General features: G+C 47.4%; 1 protein-coding gene across 4 annotated transcripts in view; it reads right to left on the bottom strand.

Annotated features, from left to right (window-relative positions):
• Positions 1-690: 690 nt before the first annotated feature.
• Positions 691-27,841, bottom strand: part of FAM168A (family with sequence similarity 168 member A) — a 155,108-nt gene continuing 127,957 nt past the window's right edge. Inside the window, exons 4-9 of one of the 4 annotated variants that reach the window (XM_083737373.1) lie at positions 27,647-27,772; positions 18,177-18,319; positions 12,660-12,834; positions 9,573-9,653; positions 8,958-9,088; positions 691-6,754 (exon numbers count right to left, since the gene is read on the bottom strand). In XM_083737373.1, coding sequence (XP_083593499.1) covers positions 8,976-9,088; positions 9,573-9,653; positions 12,660-12,834; positions 18,177-18,319; positions 27,647-27,772 — 638 coding nt within the window. In that variant the 3' untranslated portion in view covers positions 691-6,754; positions 8,958-8,975. The remainder of the gene's footprint in view (positions 6,755-8,957; positions 9,089-9,572; positions 9,654-12,659; positions 12,835-18,176; positions 18,320-27,646; positions 27,773-27,841) is intronic. The other 3 variants (XM_083737375.1, XM_083737374.1, XM_083737376.1) reach the window with 3 other exon arrangements.

A 27,841-nucleotide genomic window follows, 5' to 3' on the forward strand; every position in this document is an offset into this window, starting at 1 on the left:
CTCCATTTTTGAATGTTTTGCAGGTGGAGGCCGTTTGTTTGCCCAGAGACATGGGACTGGCTGATTAGATTATCCGTCTGGAAACTGTAGAAACAGCTCCCTTTCCTTTCCTAAAGAAGCTGCAGGACTGTGAGTTGAACCCCATAAAAACAGGATTTTTTTCCCTTTGCAAAGTTAGCTCAGCAACTTTGAGCTGATCCTAAAAAAAAAAAAAAAAAGGACTTTCCCCCTTTGCAAAAGAAGCTGCACAACTGTGAGCTGATCCCAAAAAAACCGGGGCTTTTCCCCTTTGCAAACGAAGCTGCACAACTTTGAGCTGATCCTCCAAAAAACCGGGGCTTTCCCCCTTTTCTCCTCTAAAAACTAGGTGCGTCTTATGGAGCGAAAAATACGGTACTTTGCCACAGAGAGAGATCCTGCTGAAGGATGCTGAGAATGACCCCGCAAAGCACAGCCTCCCGCCGCTCGGTGGCCTACAACTCGCATAGCGTTGGCTGGCGCTGGCAGGAACTCAAGCCCCAAACTTCTGGAAGGCTGTCGTAGCCCATGGCAAAGAAAAGGCATCCAACCCACTCAATGAACAACTCTGCTCGAATGACTGGATCCTCACAGGTCACCTTGGCTGGTCGATCCGAAGCCCTAAAAATACTAAGTGAGGACAGACACAATCCATAACCTATGGTGGTTTCGTTTGTTTGTTGAAAAGGAATGTCAACACCAAATTTGGCATGACAAATAGAGGTCACACCAGAATGGTCCCACAAAGCTTTGGCTGGTGCCAAGATGGGAAATGCAAACTGGGTGCAATGTGAGTGGCTCACCCCCAAATTCTCTCTAGCGAAGGAATTGCCTGAAAGCTTTTAAAAAGGTAACTGCATGATATTTCATGGTCCTTATTGCTATTTTAAGCTGGTGGATGTGTTTGAAAGGTAATTTCTAGCTCAAGGGTTTTTTGCGTGTGTTTAAAAAAGATGTATAAAAGTGGAGATTTGACTTCACCTGAACAAAACTGTCTAGGGCACTCAAGCGAATGGGAGGGGTGTGTGTGTCTTTTTAAACAATTGCCAAGGAGATGGAGGTTTGCTGGGAAAGTCAGCTCTGCTGTTCCCATGGGAATGCCGATGGTCGCACTGCAAGATTTCCGCAAACATCCATGGAGACCCATCTGTCACAGCCCACAATAGGAGCCCTGTGTGTGCACGTCTGGGGACCGGGCCCAGAGGAACGTTACTGATTTGACAAAGGACGCCCTTTCCCAGACTGTCTTGTCTGTGGGCATGCAATCGATGCACAACCGTTTGCTGCTACAGGAAATCTGGGCATTTGCCTTCCAGGGAAACCACACTTTGTCAGCAGCCAAATTGCAAGCTTTTTTTTTTTTTTTGCAAGGCAAACATGGACATGGCCCCAGCACCTCCTTGTTTTGCAGTGGTCCTTCAGTGGTTTGGACCCCCAGGCATTAAACGGGGGAAAGAATATTGCTGCAGTGGCAAGGGACGGCGCAGAGGAATAGTGGATTGCTGAAAATAATACAAACATATTTTGGGGTGTGGAAAGGCCCAGTTTTTTGCAAGGGAGGGGGCTGTTAAGAGACTGACTAGGTTTAGATGGCATTGTGGTGCCAGTATTCCCATGGATCTTTCTGTACACAGGGCACCCCTCAAGAATACTACACAGTGCCCAATGCCAACATGTGATCATTGCAATTGCCACTTAATGATGGTCTTCTGAATTCACATCTCAGAATTAACGGCTGAGACTGTGTGCGTGTGTTCAAAAAATCATTAGTACGTTTTTGCTTTCTCTTTCCTCTCTTTTTGTAGGGGGAGCCACCCAACAAACTCCTCTTGATCAGCAAAAGCCCACAGACTTGTGTTCTGAAGTGCTCCCTGTAGCTTGAAGAAGCTTCCAACCAGTTCAACCATAAAGTTCCTCTAGTGAAGAATAATAAACATCAATCATTAAAAACAAAAACAAAAACTTAAATAACACTTATGGTAAAAAGCGCCTTTTAAATTACATATCTGAACTGCAAATAAAAAATAATAAAAAATTAAAATTGACTAAGTTATTATGGTTCATAAAATACAGGAGCATATACTCGCACACACTGTTCTGTTTTCCTGGAGTCGCGGTTGGGAGGCTGCTTTGAGGTGGGCTTGGGCCAGTAAAATGATTAATATGCATTCTTTCGTGGGTCGATCAATTTCCAAGTACATGATTTTAAAGTGAAGGTTATTCTGCGGGGGTCAGTTTAACAGCAGGAACTAGCATTGGCGGAGATCGTCACAACATTTTCTTGGTTTCATTATTCACGGGGAAAGGGAGAGGGTGCAATGGATTCTTGAAATGCAAAAAAACAAAGGGGGTGTTGAAATACAGAGCCAACAGAAGCAGCAAAAGGGACTGCCTTAAGATGGCATCTGGCTACGACTCAAACATACACACACACATACACAAAATTTCATTGCAGACATCATTCCCTGGCCCTCCACTGACCCCCTTGCCTTCCCCAACCTAGCACTGCTCTCCCCAAATGCTTTCCAGCCAAGATTCAAAGGCTCTAACTTTATACAGCTATATACAAACAGAAACTCCAAAGATTACTTGCATTATCTAAACATTGGATCCCAATTACTTCGAGCTGCTGCCTCTGTAAGGCCAGGTTTTCAGGAAGTCTCAGCCGCTGCCAAGCAGATCCACCGGCCTCACAGTGGGTACTGCTGGGAGGAGGAGAAGGGGCAGAAACTAAAGAGAGGGTGAAAATGGGGGCCATTGGTTAAAAATATAAACCCCCGCCACCGCCCACAACAACCTGCACAGAACTTAGCAGGCCATGTGGCTCCAGGTAGTAGAATTTGGCTCTCCAGTGACTTCTCGGCCCTGTGTAGGCCCTCCGAGCCCAGGATCCATCTCAAGGGCAGGATCCCAAGTTGCTTCCTGCCTTTCAGTGTAGGAGAAGACGGGCTCGTTTCCCTGCTTGGCCATAAAACATAAATCATGAAATGTTTCCTGATGCTGGGCAGATAATGGCAGAAGCCACGTTTATACGGACCAAGAGCTGTAGAAATAGCCAAGGTACCAGGAGGGCTGAATGCAGGGCAGTACCCTGTGCCCAGAAATGCCACTGGTATTTCTCTTGCCTTTAGATGGGGTGGCAGGATTAGGGAGCCTGGCTTGCAGCTAGCCCCCTTTGGCACAGCTCCTTCTCCAGCACAGAAGGGTCCCCCACACACCCTAGCCCACCCAGACAAGTTAGTTGGCCTTCAGAATGATGGACCCAAAGGGGTTTGTAGAAAGGATCCCAAAAATTGAGATGGGGCAATTTCTTCACAGCTCTGTACATTAAATTAAACAACCACAATGATTAGCGGGGGGGACGGGACACACCAGAGTTTTCAAAAATGATTGCCTTGGTTCTGCACACCACAAGAGATGCAGTAAGGACCCAAGAGGCCCCGGGTAAACTCTCGCAGCCTTCGTAGAGGGCCCCATCAGCAACAAAGCTCTTGTGCTTTAGACCTGCCACAAGCCAGCAACCATCTTGTGTGGAGCAACCAGTGTCAGATGAACAGGGCAGAGCCCCATGGAACTGTGCCCCCTTAGAGATTCCCCTTAGCTCTGTCCGCCTGGTATTTTGGCTCAGAAGACAGAGGCTTTGAACTGGACATTTGGGTCTCCTGGGTGCTCTTTGCTTTCGCAGCTCTACGGACCCCTTCCTGCCTAAAGAACTCCACAGGGCAACAGCTCCAGCAGCTGGCCAGGGGGGCTGAGAAAGCACAAGGCCTGGCACAAAAGGTTTCAGGGTGAGGCCAGACAGAGATGCTGCTTGGAACCCAGCGGCGCAGCCAGGTGGAGACCAAACACACCCTCGTCCCTTCCAGTTTATTCAGCCTGAAACATTTGCACTTTGGGTGTCTCTAACTCCTTCCGGCTACAGGTGATCCATGGTGCAGGTGAGCTGGTTTCTCATCTAGGGCTGTTCATTGGCTTCATACTGCTGTCTCCTGTGGAGCGCCGAGACCCCCTGCCATGTCCCGTATGCTGCCCGCTGCACTCCCAAGCCTATCCCACTTTCCTCCTCCCCTGCCTTTCGCCCCTGGGAGATGTGCTAGCTGGCAAACCATGCTCTGCTTCAGCTGTTTGCCTGGGCTCTTTGCCAGGGCTGCAAGCTCCGTCCCAGCCGACCTCCAGCTACTTGAAGCTTGCACCGCTCCCAGAATCTGCCTCCAGCAACACCCAGGGACCAAGGCAGGGTGCAGACTTGTCAGGAACCAACAGCTGCTTCCTGGGCACAGATCTAACAAGCCAGCAGAAGTCTCTACCTGAAATCAGGAGATGTCACCCTCCACAGATGCAAATACATTGTTTCCCTTCCACCACACCAGCTTTCTATTTAAACTATTCCATTTTCTCTCTCCTTTGGCAGATGCCTTTTAGCCCGGCTGCTTCTATAGAGTAGGGGCAGCTGAGATGGTGCTCTATTGGCCACGCTGGTTAGAGTTGATGGGTGCCCACAGGGCACCACATTCCCCACCCCTGTGTATCGGAAAGGAGTTCCCTTCCGATGAATGCTCTCCCCAGAGACCTTTCATCAGAAGCCACGTGACGCCGGGGCTGCAATTAATCTGACAAAGAAGATCTTGGGAACATCCCAGGTGAATGGAGATCTCCCAGGACGTTCCCAGGAAGGTTAGAACCCAATCCTGCCAGAGGAGTAGAGTTCCCACCCAGCCAATCGCCCTACAAGTGCTGCCTCATGCGTCCAGAGAGCCCGCAGGGCCACACACACGGCACCAAAGGATCCAGGGTAAAACTTCAGAGATGTTGGACAGTGGCCTGTTGAGGCCTGTGCCCTTTTAAAGAGCCTAGAGGCCATGGTGGAGCAGAGGAAATCCTAGCTCAATTCATCTCTGTTGAAAGCAAACAAATGCTGGAGCGGCAGTTCTGCTCAATGTCCGGCTGCATAAGCATCTCTCCGAAATTTGCTACATTCCCCCGACTGTCCTTGCTCTGCCCACCCCCCTGGTGACAGCGGAAGAGCCTGTCCTGTGACCAGCACTTCCAGACAACCTCCCTTGCTTGGGCTATCACATATTTAAACCTCACTTGCTCTGGTCTGCCCTTATCGCGATGGGCCCAGTCTGTCCCTTCTGCCTGACCTGCTGCCCAACCTTTTCACCCTGTGGGCAGCCATCCCAACTAGGAGGCTGCCAACCTTCCCGTGAGTTGCCCCACTCTTCAGAAATGAAAATTCAAAGGAACTGCCCCACTCCACTTTCAGGCCCACAGTGACGCTCGCTTAACCTCTCCAATCACATTCATAGTTAGCTGCATTCATTCGGGCTCGTACTAAAAAGAAGCCCCACACACACGTTCCCCAGACCCAGTCGGCTCCACGCATCCTTGGGCCAATTCACACAACCGAACTGGCATGCCGGGAAATGTGTCTTGCACGAATCCGTGGTAAAAAATACCGAGTGCCGGAAACGGGAGCTGGAGATGCTCAGTGCAACCCAACGCCTCGGATACTTCAGTATGTGCCAAACTAGAGAAGCCGAAAGGGAGGGTGGGGTGAATGTTTCCTATTGAAACGCCACTTCGCTTAGTTTGACTGAGCAGACCGGCTGTGAAACAAGAGACCAGCTCAGCCTCTCCTTTGTTGCGCTCCGTGGAAGCAACTGCTGAAGCCCAACGGGTTAAAAAACACACGTCCCCTCTCTTCCCAACTTCCCTGCCTGTACGCCAAGCGTTAACTTGCCAACCACTCTCACTTGATTTCCCCACCAAGCTCTCAATCATTCCCCTCTCTGAATCCAGAACACGGTCAGATGGCCATAAATGCCAACAGAATGACTCTTGCTCACTTAAGGTTCTATGCCTGTATGCAAGTCCACCCCCCATTTCCTCTTCCTCTGGAGCAGGGGAAGACAGGGGGACATCACAATTTAAAAATAAATCCAGGTTGGTTTTTTTAAAAAAAACCTCTGAATAGTTAGCAGCTTTCCTGCTTCCTGTGACACAAGGGGTAGGGGTGGCCTGACACGCCATTCATCCTTTTGCCTGCTCCTGTAAATGAAGGAATGAGCTCCACGTTTCAACGCAGATAATGAACTGTAAATCTAATTCCAACACCTTATCTGGAAGACGCCAATTTTCCCGTGTCATGTTGTGGAAGATGGAACAATTGAAGATACAGATATAGACAGATAGATAGGTAGATATTAATGGAACTGAAAAGGGGGGGGGGGAGGGAGAGAAGCTTGCTAGCCTGCCAGCACTGTGCTTTTTTTTCCACTCAGAAACCCTGAACATCACCAGTCAATCATTTTTGCTAGTATTAAGAAAACCAAAATTAGACTCTGGGTGAAATGCTTGAGATCAGGAGACACTTGCGACGTGGAACTGGGGGAAGAGAGGAAGGTGAAGACTGGGGGATGGAAGGAGGAGGAAGAGGGGGGGTTCAAAAGCACAAATATTGCTCAGCATCAGTGGGTGCCATGAAACAATTCTGAGTGGAGGGGGGAGGAGAGGAGAAAGGCAGTGGCAGCGAGAGAATGGGGCTATGGCAGGGAAGTGGCTTTTACAAAATCAACTAAAAAAAAGGATTAAAAAATTAAACCCTACAGAATGCATAAAGTGACCCTTGCACTTCTTTTGTTTTTGTTCTTGCTAACAGACTTGGTGCCTTGGGACAGTTGCTCCAGCACCCATGTAAGACTTGAGTTGTTGCATACAATGTTTGACTCCAGATCTGCCGGAAAGAGAGAGAGAGAAAGAAAACAATAGGACGGAAGTTAGAAGCAGCAACGCAGAGAGATAGGCAAGGCTGGATTCACATCTCTCCCATCAGGGACCCAGCATTTAACAGATTTCACTCTTGCACCCAGTCGACACCTTTGCCTGCGAGACTGGGTCCCCACCTCAGCTAAGTTGGTGCATCTCTCTGCGGAGGCTCAATTTAACAACCTCAGAGGAGTTTTGCATGTCAGATGTGGTCTGCCACAAGAACAGAAGCATTTAGGACAGTGTTCCCCCCCCAAGATCAAACTATGGTTATGAGTTTCCATGTGGCAACTGGAGACAGCACCATTTTGAAGGCAAGCAAACATGGTTTCCCCACTCCTTATAGACCAGCAAAGCTACAACTCCCAAACTCACCGTTGGGCAAGGCTTTTTTTAAGGACCAACCAAATAGTCAGGTTTATTTTGGGGGGGGGGAGAGGGGCTTGGGGTTACGAAAAGTACTACCCAATTGTGAATGGTGGGATTCTTTTGAAAGCCATTTGAAAGAGGTTTCACATCCCATCCTGCCACCACACAAGCGTTTGTTTCATCCCACAGTTGCCCCTCCGGTCAAACAGATTGCGCAGGTTTTATTGAAAGAAAAGGCAAAAACCTACACAACCTGTTTGCTAGAGGGGAACGTAGGATGAGCAACAATACCGATGCTGCTAGGAAGCAAATTTACAGGTGTTCTTCCATTTCCATCCTGTATATGACATATGGATCTGCCCTCTTCGTTCTGCAGTTCTGGAAGGGAGAGTGGGCACTTAGGAGGGAGGCTGCGGTGGCTGGTCACCCACAGGGGGCGGGCTGCACTATGCCAGCTTCTACCATTCAATGGTCCTAACTTCTGATATTTCAGATCAGACTCACCTATGCACTCCTATCAGAAGCTGAAGGGGCAGGTGGAGGAGTAGAACCTCTTCTAAGCTGGCCTGTGACCTGAACACAAGATCTCTTGGTAAGAGGGAGCTTATATTTAACTCCTCCTGCCCAATTTTCTGCCTCATGTTAAAGTCTTCCTTGCCCTCTGCTGAAGGTCCTGTTCTGACTGACGCGCCCTGTGGCAGCAATAAGAAACCTCTCCGACCAATGCAGGTGGAGGAATTTTGGTCTGTAACGCTTCTGTCCATTTCCATTCTCTGGAGAAAGAAACAATTCCAACATCGCTCCTTTCTCTCGGCAAAAATCGACCCTATTCAGGAGGAAGAGTTTTGTGTGTTTGTGAGCGAGCGCACCCCCCCCCCACACACAAATGCATCCAGGTCCTCTCCTCTCCAAAGCCAATGTGATCTTCTTGTCAGTTAGCATTTCTTAGTACAGAAGTGTGCAGAGATCTTTCCTATTCTACTTAATTCAAGAGGGTTCTGGAAGCCTCTCTGTGTGAAAGAAACAAGCAGAAGGTTTGTGATGTTTGGGTTATTCCTTCCAAGAAGCTGAGTACAGCGGGGTTAAACTGGTTCTGTTATCTTTTTCTGTCAAGGTCATGCTGACTATAATAGTAATGGCAGCAAGAGTCTCCTTCTCCCTCCTTCTCCCTTCTCGTGTGGTTTCTGTACATAGTATGCTTAGTGTTGAGTTTTAGTCTTATTATAAGTTATTGTAAATTTAAGACAAAAAAAATTCCTTCCAGTAGCACCTTAAAGACCAACTAAGTTGTCTTTAAGTTTAAGTTGTGCATGCACACTGTGTATCTGAAGAAGTGTGCATGCACACGAAAGCTCATACCAAGAACTAACTTAGTTGGTCTTTAAGGTGCTACTGGAAGGAATTTTTTTTGTTTTGACTATGGCAGACCAACACGGCTACCTATCTGTAACTGTAAATTTAAGTTAAGTCTGCTACAACTGGATTTCTTATGGACAGATCACTTTCGCAACCCGAGCGTCCACTGTAGTAATTTCAATCGTGATTTAAATTGATTTGATTTAAATCAAATCCACCCTTGTGAGAAGCCACTTAAAAACTGGCTCCTGACTTCATCCTTAGCCCATGATGCAAGTACAAAAGGAAATGTTGCGTTTTCGACTTTCGGTCTCATTTGGGGGAAGTTGCCGTTTGGGACTCCGGTCTCAGACATCAGCTTACTGGCCTCTAGAGAAGCATTCCAAATGCATCCCCACCTCCCACAACCTTGGGGGGTGTCCCTGCAGGCTTTCGCAACAACTTACGTGGCTTGGCCAATGGGATTACCAATGGGGAGGTACATAGCTGTAGGCAGGGGTCCCTTGAGCCCTGTATGTTGGCACTGAGACTGGATGTGCTCCGATGGCAGTGTGTTGAGGGGTGGTCAGCAAAGTGCCTGCAACAGAAAGAGAGGGCGTCAGGCGGGAGGAGGGCACAAAGCGCTGCATCCCGGCCCCTCAAGCAGGTGTCAGAAGCGGATTCTGAACCCAGGGCCCCGGAGGAAGTGGGAGCACGATTTCCCTGGCACGTGCGGCTTGGCTTGGCTGTGATTTCTGAATTGCAGGGGCGGGTTGGGGGGAGAGAATAGATGACCCTGGGCATCCCTTCCCCCTAGACAATCCTACGATTGGCTCTCTGGCACGAATCCCTTGCAAACATTCGCACACCTGTGGACTAAGTTCCTGGGAGCTGGTGGAGGGTGGGGTGGGGAGACTGCAGAAGCAGCAGGCCTGTGGGACACAAAGGTTTTTCCTCCTGTGGGGCTGGCGGGCGGCTGATCTTGCCCTTCGGGGTCCAACTTGGGGAATGACGCCCGAGGATGCAGCATGGCACAGATGAAATCCCTGGGCACAGGCCATGCAGAATATCCGATCCCTTACCTCCGACCATGTGCCAAGTTGCACCCGAGTTGTAACCAAACAAATAGACCTTCACTGGGGGAGGAGGGGGCGGGGCAGGAGCTGGCAGATAAAGGAGGCCATTTTACTTCAGCTTAACTGTCCTGCTGGTCTCAGGCATTTTTGCACAATTAGCGATGGAAATCAGACATAACAAAGTGCGTACATTTCAACGAATGCTTTTTTTTTTTTTTTTTGCTGTCTTGCCCGCCCCCAAGCTGCCTAGGACCCTCGTACCTACGGGACTGCCTCTCCTGGTATGTCCCACGGAGGATCTTACGGTCTTCAAACAAAAACACCTTGGAGATCCTGGGTCACAGGGAGGATAGGCTGGCCTCAACCAGAGCCAGGTCTTTTTCGGCTGTGGCCCTGATCTGGTGGAACGCTCTGTCACAAGAGACTTAGGCCCTGCAGGACTTGACATCTTTCCGCAGGGCCTGCAAGACAGAGCCGTTCCACCAGACCTTTGGCCAAGGCACAGCCTGACCCCCTCCTTTGGTAATCCTCACAGAACTCTAGCCCAATGGTTGCCATTAATTTGATTTTGAATTAATTTTAAAATGAATTGATTTTAGAATGCTGTGTTCCTTTTATTGTTGTTAGCCGCTCTGAGCCTGGCTTCAGCTGGGGAGGGCTGGATATAAATAAAATTATTATTACTATATTATTATTATTATTATTATTATTATTATTATTATTATTATTAGGTTTGCAGGCGACGTTTCAAGAGCTGCCGTTTCCCCGCAATGGGAAGGGTGCTTTTGAAAGGGTCGCTTGGCTGTCAATTCTCGGCTTCCATCTACTTTAGAGCCCATCTTACCCCCCAGACAGGGTGCTTTCAGAACAGAAACCTGCCTTGCCATCTTTCCATCAGGACAGGGACATCAGGGAGGGTCCTAGCTTTCTCTCTGTTGCACAACGCTGCTCTTTCTGACAACTGGGGAACTGTGGTGCTGGGTGAACCCTGGTTTGTTCTCCTAGCTGAGGGATTCCGGATGAGCTCTCTGCACTGCTCATTCCAGCCTGGAAAAACCACCAATCCCACCTCCTGCCCTGCAAGGCAGCATGTTCTAGCCGATGAACAGAAACTGAGGGTAGCAAGGCAGGCAAGGTCAAAGAAGGTCAGTTGGTCACTGGAGGTTGAATAATAACAAGACAGAAGTACTGTTCTTGGGGGACAGGGGGCGGGCTGGCGTGGAGGACTCCCTGGTCCTGAATGGGGTAACTGTGCCCCTGAAGGGCCAGGTGCGCAGCCTGGAAGTCATTTTGGACTCACAGCTGTCCATGGAGGCGCAGGTCAGTTCTGTGTCCAGGGCAGCTGTCAACCAGCTCCATCTGGTACGCAGGATGAGACCCTCCCTGCCCGCAGACTGTCTCCCCAGAGTGGTGCATGCTCTGGTTATCTCCTGATTGGACTACTGCAATGCGCTCTACGTGGGGCTACCTTTGAAGGTGACCCGGAAACTACAACTAATCCAGAATGCGGCAGCTAGACTGGTGACTGGCGGCGGCCGCCGAGACCATATAACACCTGTCTTGAAAGACCTACATTGGCTCCCAGTACGTTTCTGAGCACAATTCAAAGCGTTGGTGCTGACCTTGAAAGCCCTAAATGGCCTTAGCCCAGTAGACCTGAAGGAGTGTCTCCATCCCATCACTCTGCCCGGACGCTGAGGTCCAACTCCAAGGGCCTTCTGGCGGTTCCCTCACCACGAGAAGCAAAGCTACAGGGAACCAGGCAGAGGGCCTTCTCAGCAGTGGCACCCGCCCTGTGAAATGCCCTCCCATCAGATGTCAAAGAACTACCTGACATTTAGAAGACATCTGAAGGCAGCCCTGTTCAGGGAAGTTTTTAATGTGTGACATTTTAATGTATTTTTAATCTTTGTTGGAAGCCGCCCAGAGTGGCTGGGGAAAACCAGCCAGATGGGCGGGGTACAAATAATAAATTATTATTATTATTATTATTATTATTATTATTATTATTATTAATGCAGAGGCTGGGCAGCCACCTGTCAGGGATGCTGTAGCTGTGGCATCCTTCACTGATCAGGGGGGTGGGGTCAACTAGATGACTTCCACAGTCCCTTCCAACTTTAAAACTCTATGAAGGCACAGAGCAAAATGCCTCTTTGAAACAAAGAGCTTAACAGGAAAGGAGACCTGGTGGTGTATTGGGAGAACTTTGGTTTATTACAGTTCCATGCAGGACTGGGAACAAAGCAAGAGGGACTCGGCAGCAGGCATGAAGAAGCTCTTAGAAGGAATCGGTTCCCGTCAGTGGGGCCTATCTGAATTCTGCACTCGGAAAAGCTAAATCCTGCGAGCCGAATAAATTTTGTAGCAATCAAATGCACCGGCACGATTTCTCCAAATTTCACATCATCTGCTCTGCTTTTTAAATGGGGTGAATTTGTCTTGTCAGCACCCCACTTTTCAGCCAAACTTGGAGCCCAAAGTGGCAAGCTTTTAATAGGATTGTGTGGGGTGAGTTGTATAACAGAGTCTTCTGGTTCCAGGTTTATCCTTCCAAAAAGAGGGGCAGAAACAGCTGAAATGGGCTTAAGGGCTGGCTGGTGGCAGAAATGCCATTCCGTCGAATTAGCAGCCCTTCTCATCATTTATTATTTTATCCTTTTTACTAGTCGTGGGGAGACAAGAGGAGTCCAGAAAGTTTAAGTCCAACACCCAACTGTTGGAAATCTTATTCTGCCTCCCACTCCAGGTTCAGAGGTCTCAGGTGGCTGCCAACTTTCCAATAATATTTTCAAAGCCACAAGAAAAGGAACTTTGGGCAGGGTTTCGCTTAGCCGAAAGGCGCGATGCTTAGAAATCCAAATTCCCCGCAATGTCCTGGAACTGTGGCAGACAGAGACATGATTCGCAAATACAGTTTAGGAGTTGCAAACAGGAAAACACAGTTCTGGTTTCATACAAGCTGTACTGCAGCCTTTGCCCAACATGGTATGGGAGCTCTAGTCCCACAGGGAGCGCATGGAAGGCGCCACATTGGCAAAGGGGTTACCGCAAGTGTTAACAGGACACGGTTTATTTCCATTTAGTTCTCACCTGCTGACATTGCCATGGTGGTCCCAGCTACCATCCCCATGGCCACGCCGTTAGTCCTTGGGGCAGCCACGGGAGCTGGGTAAATAGCAGACGGGATGCTGTTTGGCTGGACCACAGTGGTGTGGTGGATGACATGAGGCTGTGCCGCATACACTGGCTGTGTATAATATGCTCCCTGTTCAGAAAAGGGGGTAGGGGAGGAGAACCACATTTTAGCAGAGGTTGGCTTTTTTAAAAATCAGCAACAATGTAGGACAGACCATCACAACACAGCTGTGTTAGAAATTGAAGTAGGAAAGCTAGAAGCTAAATGGCTAAACCGAAGTTACAAGCACAACAATGGAATGTCTAAGGTAAAGGTAAAGGGACCCCTGACCATTAGGTCCAGTCGTGGCTGACTCTGGGGTTGCAGCACTCATCTCGCTTTATTGGCCGAGGGAGCCGGCGCACAGCTTCCGGGAGGTCATGTGGTCAGCAGGACTAAGCCGCTTCTGGCGAACCAGAGCAGCGCACGGAAACACCGTTTACCTTCCCGCCAGAGTGGTACCTATTTATCTACTTGCACTTTGATGTGCTTTTGAACTTCTAGGTTGGCAGGAGCAGGGACCGAGCAATGGGAGCTCACCCCGTTGCAGGGATTCGAACCGCCAACCTTCTGATCGGCAAGTCCTATGCTCTGTGATTTAACCCACAGCACCACCCATGTCCCGATGGAATGTCTAGGCGCACTTTTCTATAACAAGAATACAGAGCTGAAAATGAATGAACTGCAGCTAAGATATTATGTTCATTTTTCACACGGTCTAGTTCTTCCCCTGCCCGCCCGCCCCTAATCTTCTTAAGAGGGTCTCTTCTCCAGTCTTCAGAGAGTGGCTGGAAGTGGGGAGGCAAGAAAAGGTCCCCCTTTCCTTCCCCTCTGCAGTTTTAATCTGAAATCTTAGGCGCAGTACTGCGCCCAGAGCTCAGAAACTGCTTGAGCAGTAATGAAATTCCCTGTCGCAAAATGCACCTGGAACAACGGGAGATTCGGACACTGCCACACAGTCCTCAAGTCACTTGGCTCATTCAATTCAATTTACCGTATTTTTCGCTCTATAGGACGCACTTTTCCCCCTCCAAAAATGAAGGGGAAATGTGTGTGTGTGTCCTATGGAGCAAATGCAGGCTTTTGCTGAAGCCTGGAGAGCGAGAGGGGTTGGTGCGCACCGACCCCTCTCGCTCTCCAGGCTTCAGGAAGCTATCTGCAAGCCTTCGGAGCGCTCCAAAGGCTTGCGGATAGCAGTCTGCAGCCCAGGGTGCGTCGCGCTGCACTCCCCGGGCTTTGGGCAGATATCCGCAAGCCTTGGGAGCCGGGCGGGAGTTCCCGCCGGGCTCCCAAGGCTTGTGGATAGCAGCCTCCAAACCCGACCTGGTTTGGAGGCTGGCAGTGGGGGAAGGCAGCACTTCTCCCCACCACCAGCCCCACAAGCTCGAGGGACAGCGGGGAAGCAGAGCGCCCTTCCCACTGTTCCCCGACCTGGTCTTTGGGGCTGGCAGTGGGGGAAAGCAGCACTCCCCCCCCCCCGCCAGCCCCAAAGAGCAGGTCGAAAGGAACCCGCTGGGCTCCGGAGGCTTCGGGTGAACACACCTTGAACGCACAGAACACGCCTTGACTTAGAGGGGGAGACCAAGGAAATTTATTTTTTTCCTGTTATCCCCCTCCTATGGTACCAATAGAGCAAAAAATATGGTGCTCTGGCTTTCAATTGTATGTCTGTGGGCAGGGCCTGCCCTTTTTTAATTTCTGCACAGTGCCCATCCATTAGGTTATAGCACCAATGTCTAGCTATACTGTGCATCACACCTACAAGGAGCAGATCAAAGACCTCTTCGTCTGGTAAAACAGTTCTGCTCCAATTTGTACTGGTATTTCCAAAAGGCATGTAAGTAATATCTCTGCACACCCCAGACTATGCCACGTCTTAGTGGACATAGCAGAGCAGAACATCCTTCATTTAGCAAGAGGAAGGACAAAGGAAGTTTGGCATTCCTCTCATCTACTATGTGTTTTGGAAAGTGGTTTGTCTGCTTGTTCTTTTACTTGTGTGGAAAAGCTTCTTTTTGCCTGAATCCTCCTGAATCTTCCAAAATTCAGCTTCACTGAATGTCCACAAATTCTAGTGTTATGAGAGAGGGAGAAAACCTACCTCTTTGCATCTTCTCCACACTACAAATACCGTATTTTTCGCTCTATAACACGCACCCGACTATAACACGCACATAGTTTTTAGAGGAGGAAAACAAGAAAAAAAAATATTCTAAACGAAACAGTGGATGTATGATTTTTGTGGTTCATGCTGTGGCCACAGACATGTGATCTGACGGTGAGTTTGGGGTAGCCCAATGCAAAAATCCTGGGGATCCATGCTTTGTAACCACGTTTTTGCACCGCTGTGGCCCCAGGCTGTTTCAAAGCGAGCCACGGAAGAGGGAAGGAAGGGGAACCATGGATCCTCTGCTCATGACTGCAGCAAATTCCCCCCGCCATCCGTAGGCATTCCCTCCATAACACGCACAGACATTTCCCCTTACTTTCTAGGAGGAAAAAAGTGAGTGGTATGGAGCAAAAAATACGGTAATCTCTATCATGTCCTGAATTACCTTTTACTATACACTAAAAAAACTCAAGTATTTTAACTGTTCCTCCCAGAGGAGTTGCTCCAACTTCTTCATAGTTTTGGTTGCTCTTTTATGGAACTCTTCCAGCTCTACATTATCCTATGCGATGGAATCGTACACAAGCGTTCCACAACATTCTGATACTGGCATTCTTATTCTCAGTTCTTTTCCCTATGATCCTTACCATGGAATTTGCCTTTTTCAAGGCTGCTGCGTTATGGGTTGACTGAGTTACCATCGCCAGTTCAGACCTCATTAAGTGTATAAATATGCTGTAAGGATATTTTTTGCCTCAGTATCACTTCACACTTACTGACACTGAATCACATTTGAAATTTTAATACCTGTTTACCCAGTTTGGAGAGATCCTCCTTGCCATCCCTTTCTTTTTTCTTACCACCCTGAACAAACTGGCATCAATAGCAAACTTGGCCACCTCACTGTTTAGACATAACTTCAGGACATTCATGAACAACATTAAAAAGCACCAAAAATGATCTTTGAGGAACCCCACTTCTTCTATCCCTCCATTCCTGCTTCCTATTCTTTAACCAGTTACTGATCCGTAAGACAGTCTATAGGGACAGCGGGTGGCGCTGTGGTCTAAACCTCAGACCCTAGGACTTGCCGATCAGAAGGTCGGCGGTTTGAATCCCTGCGACGGAGTGAGCTCCTGTTGCTCGGTCCCTGCTCCTGACAACCTAGCAGTTCGAAAGCACGTCAAAGTGCTAGTAGATAAATAGGTACCGCTCCAGTGGGAAGGTAAACGGCGTTTCCGTGCACTGCTCTGGTTCGCCAGAAGCGGCTTAGTCATGCTGGCCACATGACCCGGAAGCTGTCTGTGGACAAACGCTGGCTCCCTCGGCCTATAGAGCAAGATGAGCGCTGCAGCCCCAGAGTGGTCCGTGACTGGACCTAATGGTCAGGGGAACCTTTACCTTTACCTTTAATACAGCAGGTATTTAGGGACGCAGGTGGCGCTGTGGGTTAAAGCCTCAGCGCCTAGGACTTGCCGATCGAAAGGTCGGCGGTTCGAATCCCTGCGGCGGGGTGCGCTCCCGTTGCTCGGTCCCAGCGCCTGCCAACCTAGCAGTTCGAAAGCACCTCCGGGTGCAAGTAGATAAATAGGGACCGCTTACCAGCGGGAAGGTAAACGGCGTTTCCGTGTGCGGCTCTGGCTCGCCAGAGCAGCGATGTCACGCTGGCCACGTGACCCGGAAGTGTCTCCGGACAGCGCTGGCCCCTGGCCTCTTGAGTGAGATGGGCGCACAACCCCAGAGTCTGTCAAGACTGGCCTGTACGGGCAGGGGTACCTTTACCTTTACCTATGCTCTTATCCTTTAACTGCTAAGCTTACTAAGCAATCTTTGGTGAGGTACAAGACGCCAGCTAGATCACCTTTATCTGTATGCTTGTTGACACACTCAAAGAGTGAGGAAGACCGGATTTCGCCTTGCAGAAGCCAGGCTTGTTCTTCTTTGCAAGGCTTGTCCTTCTACATGCTTAGTAACTTATTCTTAATCATGCTCCAATTTGAGCTTTCCTGTAATATGTTAACCAGCCTGTAATTTCCAGCATTGTCCTCCCTGGACCCCTTTTAAAAACTGGTGGTACAGTGCCCACTTTCCAGTCTTCAGCCATAGAGGGACAAGTTTGTGCGTTTTGGTTAAAAGATAGGCAATTCACATTCTGAGTCTTCAGTGGATACCATCCAGACCCAGGGATCTGTTCCTTTTCAGTTAGTCAGCGAGGCCAGGAATCTCATCTCATCTCACAACTATTAGCCTCACTTGCTGAGGCTTCCCTTTCCTAAGAAAGTTGCTTCAGGTACAGGGATCTGTACCTTCCACTGTGGAGACAGATGCAAATAATTCATTCGGCTTCTCTGCAGTCTTTTCCTCTCTTAGCACACCTTTGACCCGCCCCCCTTGTCACCCAAAAATTCAGCAGCCACCCTAGCTGATTCAGAGGCCTATTTAAAGAGACAAATTCATAGAGGATAAAACTATCAATGACTACTAGCCTTGGTGGCTGGGATCTACCTCCAGCACTGAACACTGAGTGCTTGGAATTACAGGTGGGGAGAGGGATCTTGCCTTAGTTCCTGCTGAAGAGCTTCCCAGAAGAGGCATCTGAATGGCCACTGTGATAAACGGATGATAGACTAGATAACCCAGAAATATTACCTCGGGTTAAGAACTTTGCTTCAGGATGAGAACAGAAATCGTGCTCCGGCGGCGCAGCAGCAGCTGGAGGCCCCATTAGCTAAAGTGGTGCTTCAGGGTAGGAACACTTTCAGGTTAAGAACGGACCTCCGGAACGAATTAAGTACTTAACCCGAGGTACCACTTTAGTGTGTGTGTGTGTTTATGTTGTAAATAAAATTTCCAATTAAAAAAACCCCTGCTTTTGTTTACGTTTTGAAAAACGTGAGGTTAACTTGTTTACATACGCTTCAGGTTACAGACGGTTCAGGTTACAGACTCCGCTAACCCAGAAATAGTGCTTCAGGTTAAGAACTTTGCTTCAGGATGAGAACAGAAATCGTGCTCCAGCGGCCCGGTGGCAGCAGGAGGCCCCATTAGCTAAAGTGGTGCTTCAGGTTAAGAACAGTTTCAGGTTAAGAACAGACCTCTGGAACGAATTAAGTACTTAACCCGAGGTACCACTGTATCCTCCCAAGGGAGGTCTGCCAAATCGCCGTGTTTTAGGCATGACACAGAACGTTCAGATTTTTCCAATTAAATTAAATTTCAGTTTCTACGCTTAGATTAGCAGAGTTACTAAACAGCGGTCGCTTTTAGGCTCTTGTTTTTGTTCTTGCTGTTTGACATCAGCGCGGCTGCCGGTTGTACTCACTTGGGCATACAGGTTCTGCTGCGGATAGGCACTTCGGATGGGATACATAGCGGTTTGGTAAGGATTTGGGGATGGAGAATAGGGAGGAGGTGCGCTGTTGCTCTGGGTGGGAGGGACCTTGTAGGGCGTTCCAGCGGTATACCCTGTTGAGAAACAAAAAGCAAGGCGTGGTGGGAATGTAAGAAGGTAAATGGTATATAATGAATTGAAGAAAATGTTGAAATATACATTTGTTAAGAAACCAGAAGCATTTTTACTAGGCATTACAGGTAACGAGATAAACAAGAAAGAAAAGAAGCTATTTTTTATATGCAGTGACAGCAGCAAGAATACTGATGGCCCAGAAATGGAAACAGGAAGAATTACCTACGATAGAAGAATGGAGAACGAAAATGATGGACTATGCAGAACTGGATAGAATGACAGGAAGGATCCGAAATTGACGAGATCAAAGATTTACAGAAGATTGGGGAAAATTTATTGAATACTTGCAAAAACTAAGTGATAATCAGATAACGTTTGTAAGTTTTAATGAAGCTCTGTGATGAAAATGTTAAAACAACTATTAAAAAATAGGAATGAATTTACAGTAATAATATAAATAATAAGGTAGAAATGTGGAAAAAGTAAAAATATGAAGGATTTACAGACAAACTGAGGGAAGTCAAAAAGAGAAATAAGATGTAACTAAGATGTATGGAGTGTATAATTTTGTTTTGTATTTGAAAATCAATAAATATATATATATAAGAGAAACAAATAATAAATATATATATATAAGAGAAACAAAAAGCAAGGCCCCTCAATCCGGGAGGTTAAGCAGTTTTCACCAACCACCAAGCTTGTTTCTGGCTTTCTCAGAAAGGGGCAGGTCTTATTCCAAACAGCCCCAAAAGCAACTGCTGCATCCATAAGAATGAGACTGTTACTGTTCTTAAAAAAAGAGGCCCAAAGCACAAAATGATGTTTCACAGCAATACAGCAGCTAACAAGAGTTAAGCGGACTTGAAAACGTGCCCCAAATTAGCTAAGTGTTGCTTTCCAGCCCCCAGGAGGGTGACGAAGGTGTCCAGTTCATGCCCATTATGTCCTCAATTGTGCAAATGCAAAAATTCATCCAAAATCTGATAGCGAGGCGAAAGAACGCTGAACTGCAGGAAACAGATGGCAAATACAGTAATTTCCTCCAAGAGGCACATAATTGCCTTCCTTTTCACTGACCTCAGAGTCAGACCCGGCGTTAACAAACCAATTTTGAGATTTCGGGCATGAGAAGCCTCTCGGGCTGGATTAATCCTGCCGCCACGAAAACGGGCAGCGTTTCCCTGAGCGCAGCTGCACATTGTCAGGGAGGTGCTATTAGCATCCTGGAACGAACTGAGTGGGCTATTCCAAGACAGAGGTATTTAACAAAGCATCTGTTGCGGTGTGTGCCATCAGCGGCATAATTAGAAGACAAAGCAAAAACCACTTAGGAAGCCAGAGTGGGTGCCACTGCTACTTCTTTGCACAACATGGGGCTTATACGGAGGTTAACACAACAAAGGCCAAATAATGGTGTATCGAGGGGCAGGATCAGAACCTCGGTGATTACCAGGTTTGCAAGTGGGATTTTGTGCAACTCCACATGCAGCCAGGACTGGAGCGGAGCACTTGGGCATTGAGCTTTCAGCATTGTTTTTTCAGTACAATGACTATCACAAACTAGTTTCAAATCTTCTCCTCCCTTCACAGTTTGAAGAGCATTTGGTGAGCAGCATGGGATGAAAAAACCAACTCTCTAGGCTCAGAGAATGCGCTTTGTGTTTCTTGGGATCCTGGCTTGTGGCTGAGCTGCACAGCTTCTCTCCTGAGTCCACTCTCATCCCCACCTCCCTCAAAAAATTGTGGGATGTGAAACACAAGAGCAGTCAAGTACAACATTCCTAGAGTGAACATGTTTACACATGGGGAATGTTTGTCTAGCCAGCAGGTAAACTTCCTGTTTCCTTCTGGGCTGGGCTGGGACAGACTTCCTCTGCATGTGACTAGAAGTGGGCGTGGCCTCACCTGTGCAGGTAAACGACAGGGCAGGGCAGCTATCTCTCTCTCTTTTGACTACATGCATCAAAGAAGCAACCTCTGCTTAGCCAAAGTTGCTCTCTTGGCTCTAGCCAAGAGAGGACAAAGGGACTGTCTTCTTATGAGATAGTTTCTAGGTACAGTGGTGCCCCGCAAGACGAACACCTCGCAAGACGGAAAACCCGCTAGACGAAAGGGTTTTCCGTTTTGGAGGCACTTCGCAAAACGAATTTCCCTATGGGGTTGCTTCGCAAGATGAAAAAATCTTGCGAGTCCCCGCGGTTTCCCCCCGGTTTCCCCCCCTTTTCCTAAGCCGCTTAACAGCTGATCCGCTGATAAGCCGCTTAACAGCTGGTCGCTAGAAGCCGCTAGACCGCTGTAGCGCTAATCCGCTAAGCTGTCAATGGGCTTGCTTCGCAAGACGAAAAAACCGCTAGACGAAGAGAATCGCGGAACGGATTCTTTTCGTCTTGTGAGGCACCACTGTATATGTTACTTTTCTAAGCTAAGTCTGCCTTCTAGGATCCTATTGTGAACAGAATGGTATGTGAGTAAACCTTTTTATACTTTTATAGAAGACTGTGTCATGTCTTATCTTTTATGAGGGAATAAGGGGGAAATACTAGAACAGTTATTATAGTGGCTTTAGCGAGCCTGAGCAAACGCATCTGCTGCAAGTTTAAAAGGGGGAATGTTACTTTGCTAAATTGTGAACTTGTTAACACAAGTTGGAAAAGGATATCCTCTGCTGTATCCCTGAACGTTCCCACAAAAATGGGGGGAACCTTTGGCCCAGACATTGCCGAACTACCATTCCTGCTATTTTATTTATCGTAAGTATTTCCACACCACTCTTCAGTCACATTCCTGGGACAGCTATTGGCCAACACTACTGGAATCCAGGATGAGGAGAGAGGCAAGTCCTCAAACTTGCTAGAAGTTAACGATTCTCTTTCATCCCACTAATTCCCCAATGAAACCAAATCAAGATGTGGGCTACCGTATTCTGAATTTCTAATAATAATAATAATAATAATAATAATAATAATAATAATAATTTATTATTTATACCCCGCCCATCTGGCTAGGTTTCCCCAGCCACTCTGGGCAGCTTCCAACATAATATTAAAATACAATAATCTATTAAACATTAAAAGCTTCCCTAAACAGGGATGTCTTCAGATGTCTTCTAAAAGTCTGGTAGTTGTTTTTCTCTTTGACATCTGGTGGAAGGGCGTTCCACAGGTTGGGCGCCACTACTAAGAAGGCCCTCTGCCTGGTTCCCTGTAACTTGGTTTCTCGCAGTGAGGGAACTGCCAGAAGGCCCTCAGGACTGGACCTCAGTGTCCAGGCAGAACAATGGGGGTGGAGACGCTCCTTGGGGTATACTGGACCGAGGCCGTTCAGAGCACACACATTCACCAACCACCACCCCCATTCATAATTTCAACCCATGCAATGCAGACCACAAGGAGAGAGAAGGCACGTTCTTCCACTGCTTCCATTTTCACAGCGCTGGCTTATTTCTTTTGTCGAATGGGTTCGTTTTTTATTATTGCACTCTGCACTGATGGAAGCAAATGCTCTGGAGGAGAGGGTCGGTTTTCTAAATAAATAAATATTGCAAGGGCTGCTCCAGATGGCCTGGGGCATGTGAGCGCAGGCCAGCTAGCAGAGGCATCTGACACGATGTTTTCTTCCAGGTACAACATGCATGCCACCCAATGTTATTATTTGAGGACTCGGGTTTGGTCGGCGGCAGACTCTGCGTGATTAAAAACAGGCACCCTCCCAACACTTATGTTTCCAGACGCACAGACCTGGCAGGAGGAGGCTGCAAGCGGAGTCATTAATTGGTCTGCCTTCGTCTGTAAGCAAAGCAAACACACAGCACCAGACCTGCCTTATTCTCTCCTTCACATCTGAAATTAACAGGAGCTCCTTTTAGACAAAGGACTCGGCTTTAAGCAGCCACACCTGCTGAACAGGGTCAAAGTGGCAGGGGAGAGTTGAAAGCAAGCTGAGCAAGCAGGGAAGGGAGATCTCTGAACTCCTTGCAGAGACTAGGCTGTCCTGTATCACCAAAGGTCACCTTAGCCTAGCAGAGATTTCTCTGATAGCTTTTGTATGCACCTCTGCTCTCTCTACAGGCCCATTTGCTTTATTGACAGAAGCCTTGCATCTGCTCGGCTCCTATTAAAAACAGAGCAAGGACTTGCTCTTTGCAAACATGCAGAAAAATAGAAAGCAGCAACCTTGCCTGAAAAGAGCAATCTGGGATGTCAACACAAAACCACAGGAAGGTTGTTAGCAAACAATGGGATTTTAGGGGTGAGTGGGGGAGAAAGACCTCTTAAGGTTGCATTTGTTAACCAAATATATAGCTAAAAGCTGTCTGGATGGGAGCCAGTTTAGGCTTATCAGGTTGGTAATAAAATTTTTTAGTATAAACACCAACAATTGGGAAACACTGGCCTGCGAGCGCTCCAATTGGAGAACAGCCTTTTCCAAAGGTGTCATAGGCTTTGAAGACACTCGAACTCAGGACGCAAGGGAGAAACATGCTAAGAGGAATGCACGCTTGGCAAATCCACATTGTGATCAACTCCTGCCCGGAAGAAGAAGAAGAAGAAGAAGAATATCCATCTAGCTCCAAGACCATTATTGTCTGGCAACCCTAAACTGAACGTGCAACGCCTGCGAAACAGAATCCATGTTGCATTCTTCATAGGACTGAGCGCCACGTGGATCTCGCCACAGGCAAACCATTCTGGGATCTGAATCACAGCAATACTGTGTTGTAAAAATTTGGGGTGCCCTCACACCGCAGACACACAAACAGAACAATCCTGAAGCCATTTTGACTCTCCCAAAATGACCTCAAATATTCTTCTGCAGGAGGAGGAAGGAGATGGGGAAAGCTTTCCAGTTGTCTTTTCACTTGCAAATCGAGTTAATAAACTGCCTGGAATGTAGGGGGCAAATCCAGCCTGGCAAGTTTCTCTTACGCTAATCAGACTATCAATAGTGTAAGTTTGTAGATAAGGGATTCAGGAACCAAAGTATTTAGCATCTCAAAGGAATGGCCAGGCTGCCCAGTTAATGCAATCAGGTACCTTGACAGACAGGAGAGAAGCAACACTCTCAAAGAACCAGTTACAGATAGGTAGCCGTGTTGGTCTGCCATAGTCAAAACAAAAAAAATTCCTTCCAGTAGCACCTTAAAGACCAACTAAGTTAGTTCTTGGTATGAGCTTTCGTATCTGAAGAAGTGTGCATGCACACGAAAGCTCATACCAAGAACTAACTTAGTTGGTCTTTAAGGTGCTACTCAGTGGCGTAGCGTGGGGGGTGCAGGGGGGGCGTGCCGCACCGGGCGCAACATCTGGGGGTTAGGGTTAGGGGGCACAAATCCACGGGTTAGGGGGCACAAATTACTTGCCTTGCCCCGGGTGCTGACAACCCACGCTACGCCACTGGTGCTACTGGAAGGAATTTTTTTTTGTTTTGACTCTCAAAGAAGACCACCTCCTTCTGTGATGTATTTAGGATGCTTTTTGGGTGGTCTCTGGCTAACGGGTTGGGCAAATTCAAAGTCTTTAAAGGTTCCTGCACACTTTGTTCTTGGTCTCTCTTGCAAGGAGGGGAGTGAACTCTGTTGCAAGAAAAAATAAAGATCAGCTTTTGCTTTTCTCTGGATCCCGCTTCCATCCATTCATCTCTGACCGATCATGGACTTAGGGGACTCAGTCCTTTGGGGAGGTGGGCAGCAAAAGCCAAACCCCAATTTTCTACATCAGCTGAAAGCTGCCTTCCAGTTTAAAGCCAGAATCTCACAGGACTTCCGGGTCGGCGCCATCGCCGAATGGCGGGCTCCCTCCGAGCTCCGGAGGGAGCCGGCTTGGCAGGGGCTGGGTCCTACCGCACCGGCGATGCGGGGACCCTTAAAAACCACGACCAGATTGAGGCCGTGGACATGGAGACTCGGCTGGCACCGTTAGCGCCCTCCCGACTCGTGAAGGAGCCTTTTTAAAGGCTACGGATCGGGTGCCGGGGAGAAGCGTGGTGCTTTGAGTTCTCTGCTATCCCTGCCGAGCGCAGCCGCATGCCATCCGGCGGAGAGCGCTGACTTCTTCCATTGAAAATTCGGCTCTAAAGAAGAACCCGTGAGTAATTGGAATATGGACTAAAAAAAAAGGGGATAAATTTTTAAAATTCGGAGCGAACGGGGGAGGTGGAAAAAAGGAAGTCAGCCTACCCCTAAATTGTAGAAGAGCCAAAACAAAGGACTGGACAACTAAGATCGAGTGTAACCTTATCTTGCCGAATCAGCAACTTCGCGAGGGAAAATTATAAGATTGAGCTGGAGGAGAAAAGTGGAATTGTTTTAAAAAAAAAAAGAGCAACCCCCCCGGAATCCCTGGAGCGATTCGTGAAACTGCCTGGAGAAAAGTGATGGAGGTTTTGACAGCTGTCAAAGAGCTGTCAAAATGGAAGATTAAAATAGAGACTTTGTTATAAGGACTTTGCCGGTTATATTTGTTACAAATTGAATACAAACTGTTTTAAATATCGGTCAACAAGCTACTTGGTCTGGTGGATGTGATTCTGGAAGGGAACTTTGTTATTGCAATCCACCTAGAGGAGCCGAGGGACATTGCATGTGTTTTTCACAGGAAATGTGAACAGTTGAATGGAACTTTCAATCTCCTGGGAAACTGCAGGAATGGAACACTATTTTGTCTACAGAGGTTTACATACTACAGGAAACAATGGAACTATTTGTTGGAAAATGAAAGGAACATGATGTAATGCTTTGCTTCAAGAATAACAAACCTCTGCAGAGACACTAGAAACTTTTGGAAAAAGAACATTTCTGTGGGAGAACAGAGAAATAAAAAGGAGGAGAATGATTGATAAGAACAAGGAAACAACAAGAACTGGACAGAACTGGGGGAACATTTGGGATATTCAGGTTTGACAAGCTTATGGATACAAAATTGGAGTTTTTACTCCTGGATATAAAAACCTGGATAGAAGAAATGGGCCCTTATTTGATAGACTCCTTCTACGATTGGACATCCGTAATTAAAGACTGGCAAAGAACCTGAGGGACATAGTGTAATGTGGGAACTCCAGGAAGATATTAGAAGTGGAGGGATAGGTGAAACGCAAAGGGGAAAGAGGGGAGGGAAAATTGGAATCCAAAGGCTGTAAAATTACTATTTATATTTATCTTATTTCCATCTGTACTATGTTTGAAAGGGGGAAACTCGTTGAAGGGTATAGATCGATCTTAGGGGATGGGAATTTGGATAAATTGGGTTATTGATGAAGAGTGTAATTTGGGGATAAGAATTTGTTGAATTTAATTGCTTATTTGGAAGATTTGGAATACAAGAGGGGGTAGGGAGGGGAAGTCCTAGTTATTGGCAATAGATTGGATTTAATTTGTTTTGATTTGTTCTAATTTGGAAAACCTTAATAAAAATTATTATATAAAAAAAATAAAGCCAGAATCTCACAAATCTCTCAGACCAGAACTCCCAGAAACGTCCTCCTCTGCACTGTACCCAATAACCATGACCAACACACACACAGATGCAACTCCCCAGAGGAACAGAAACACACCTCGCTTGGACCACCGTCAACCCACAGCTTAAAAACCCAGAGGGAGTGCAAGCACGTCCATTTTCAAAATGACAATGCGCTGCACAGGCTTATAGCAAAGCAGATAAACTACAAGATACTGTGATGGGCTTGCCGCAGAGGCACTGTGTGCCTTCTACCCTACGAGCCCAAATCTGTATGTGTATGCAGCTACCAACCCAAAGACTACAACCTATTTAAAGAACTTCAGCCGGTACAAAATGATACAGCAAATCTTTGGGTGGGTTGAGCAGCTGAAATTATAAAAAAATAAGATCATATATATATAGTTCATAAATGTACCAACCAAGCCGATACATAGATGTGTGGACCACATGTCTGGAGCAGCACAGGAGGACCAAATGTTTTTTCTGCAAGGAGGGAGGAGGTGGGGGAGCCTCCCCATTGTTTTTTTGTTCCCAAATCCTGTCTTAAGGGTATGTCTGTGTATGAATAGGGTGAGCCTGTGACCTGGATCAGGAACTAAGTTTTTGTCATTACAAAAGACTAGCCAGGCTCCCTAGGGTATCCAGTCAAGTAAGCATTAACAGGTAACCTGCCAGACAGGAGGTAAACAACGCAGTCAGATTTCTGTTGTAGACCCTCTCTTCTGTGATGTAGGTATGATGTATCTGGGGTGGTGGTCTTGGGCTACACCCCTTCTGTGATGTATGTATGGTGTTTCTGGGGGTGGTCTTGGACTCCAAGGCGGACAATTAAAAATGTCTATATAAGGGCGGACACACCTTGGTTCGGGGTCCTCCTCCTCCTGCGTGTGAAGGGGACACCCTGTTGCAACAGTTCAATAAAGATCAGGCTTACTAGCTGCTTTGCTTCTCAATATTATCTGGTTGGCCTCTGTTATTTTCTCCTACTGATGGAGAACCTGCAAAGGACTCTATAAGGGCTCTTGTGTCCCCCATAAGGGAATAAGGGCAGATTTTTGTTTATTACACAGCCTGGGCTACATTAGCCAAGCCCTGAAGCATCTGCAAAAGTTGTTGCGTCCTGGGCTCTCTTCTGCACAGTGATAATGAAGCCTTCATGTAGTGGTGAGGAATCTGTGGACTCCCAGACGTTATTTGACTACTTTCATCCCTAACCATCAGCCACAATGGCTGTGACAGATGGAGGTAGGAGTCCAGCAATGTGAGGACTGCCCCCTGCCAGCCTTAATGTGACGGGCTCCACTCACCCCTCAAAGTGAATGAAACTATTAAAAAACTATTAAAAAAACCAAACCAAACCAATTTCCTGTCTCCAAAATGGGAGGAGGTGGCTTGATAACTGTACAGTGGTACCTCGGGTTACAAACACTTCAGGTTACAGACTCTGCTATCCCAAAAATAGTACCTTGGGTTAAGAACTCTGCCCTAGGATGAGAACAGAAATCATGCAGCAGCGGTGCAGCGGCAGTGGGATACCCCATTAGCGAAAGTGCGCCTCAGGTTAAGAACGGTTTCAGGTTAAGAAAGGACCTCTGGAACAAATTAAGTTCATAACCCAAGATACCACTGTAATGTGTTTTCTGTTTGTAGCATGCTTTAGCTGCTCCTGACCTGGCAACTCTAATTGCAAAAATAATAATAATGACGATAATAATAATAATAATGATAATAATAAAAATAATAAATGCAAAGCAGGCATTACAACCCCCTCCCAAATCAAGAAAGAAACACAGACATACACACAGAGAGAGAAAGAGAGAAAGAAAAACCACCAGGAAAAAAAAATCCCCAGAAGTATAAAGTTCTATTTACTGAATGCTGCTGATGAAGCTTGGTAAGTTCTGTTCTCGGTCCCAGTGTCCACTGGGAGGTGAAAGGTACCCTCAGTGGCACAAGAGGATGATGTCTGAGGCCAGGCCTGTTTCATCAGAAGTGTCGCTTGAGTGAAGACAGAAGAGAAGATGTTACAAATGGGACAAACAGCGAGGGGGCAAACACAATGATGAA

This window comes from Podarcis gaigeae (assembly GCF_964106915.1).
Source record: "Podarcis gaigeae genome assembly, chromosome: 4".
NCBI lineage: Eukaryota > Metazoa > Chordata > Lepidosauria > Squamata > Lacertidae > Podarcis > Podarcis gaigeae.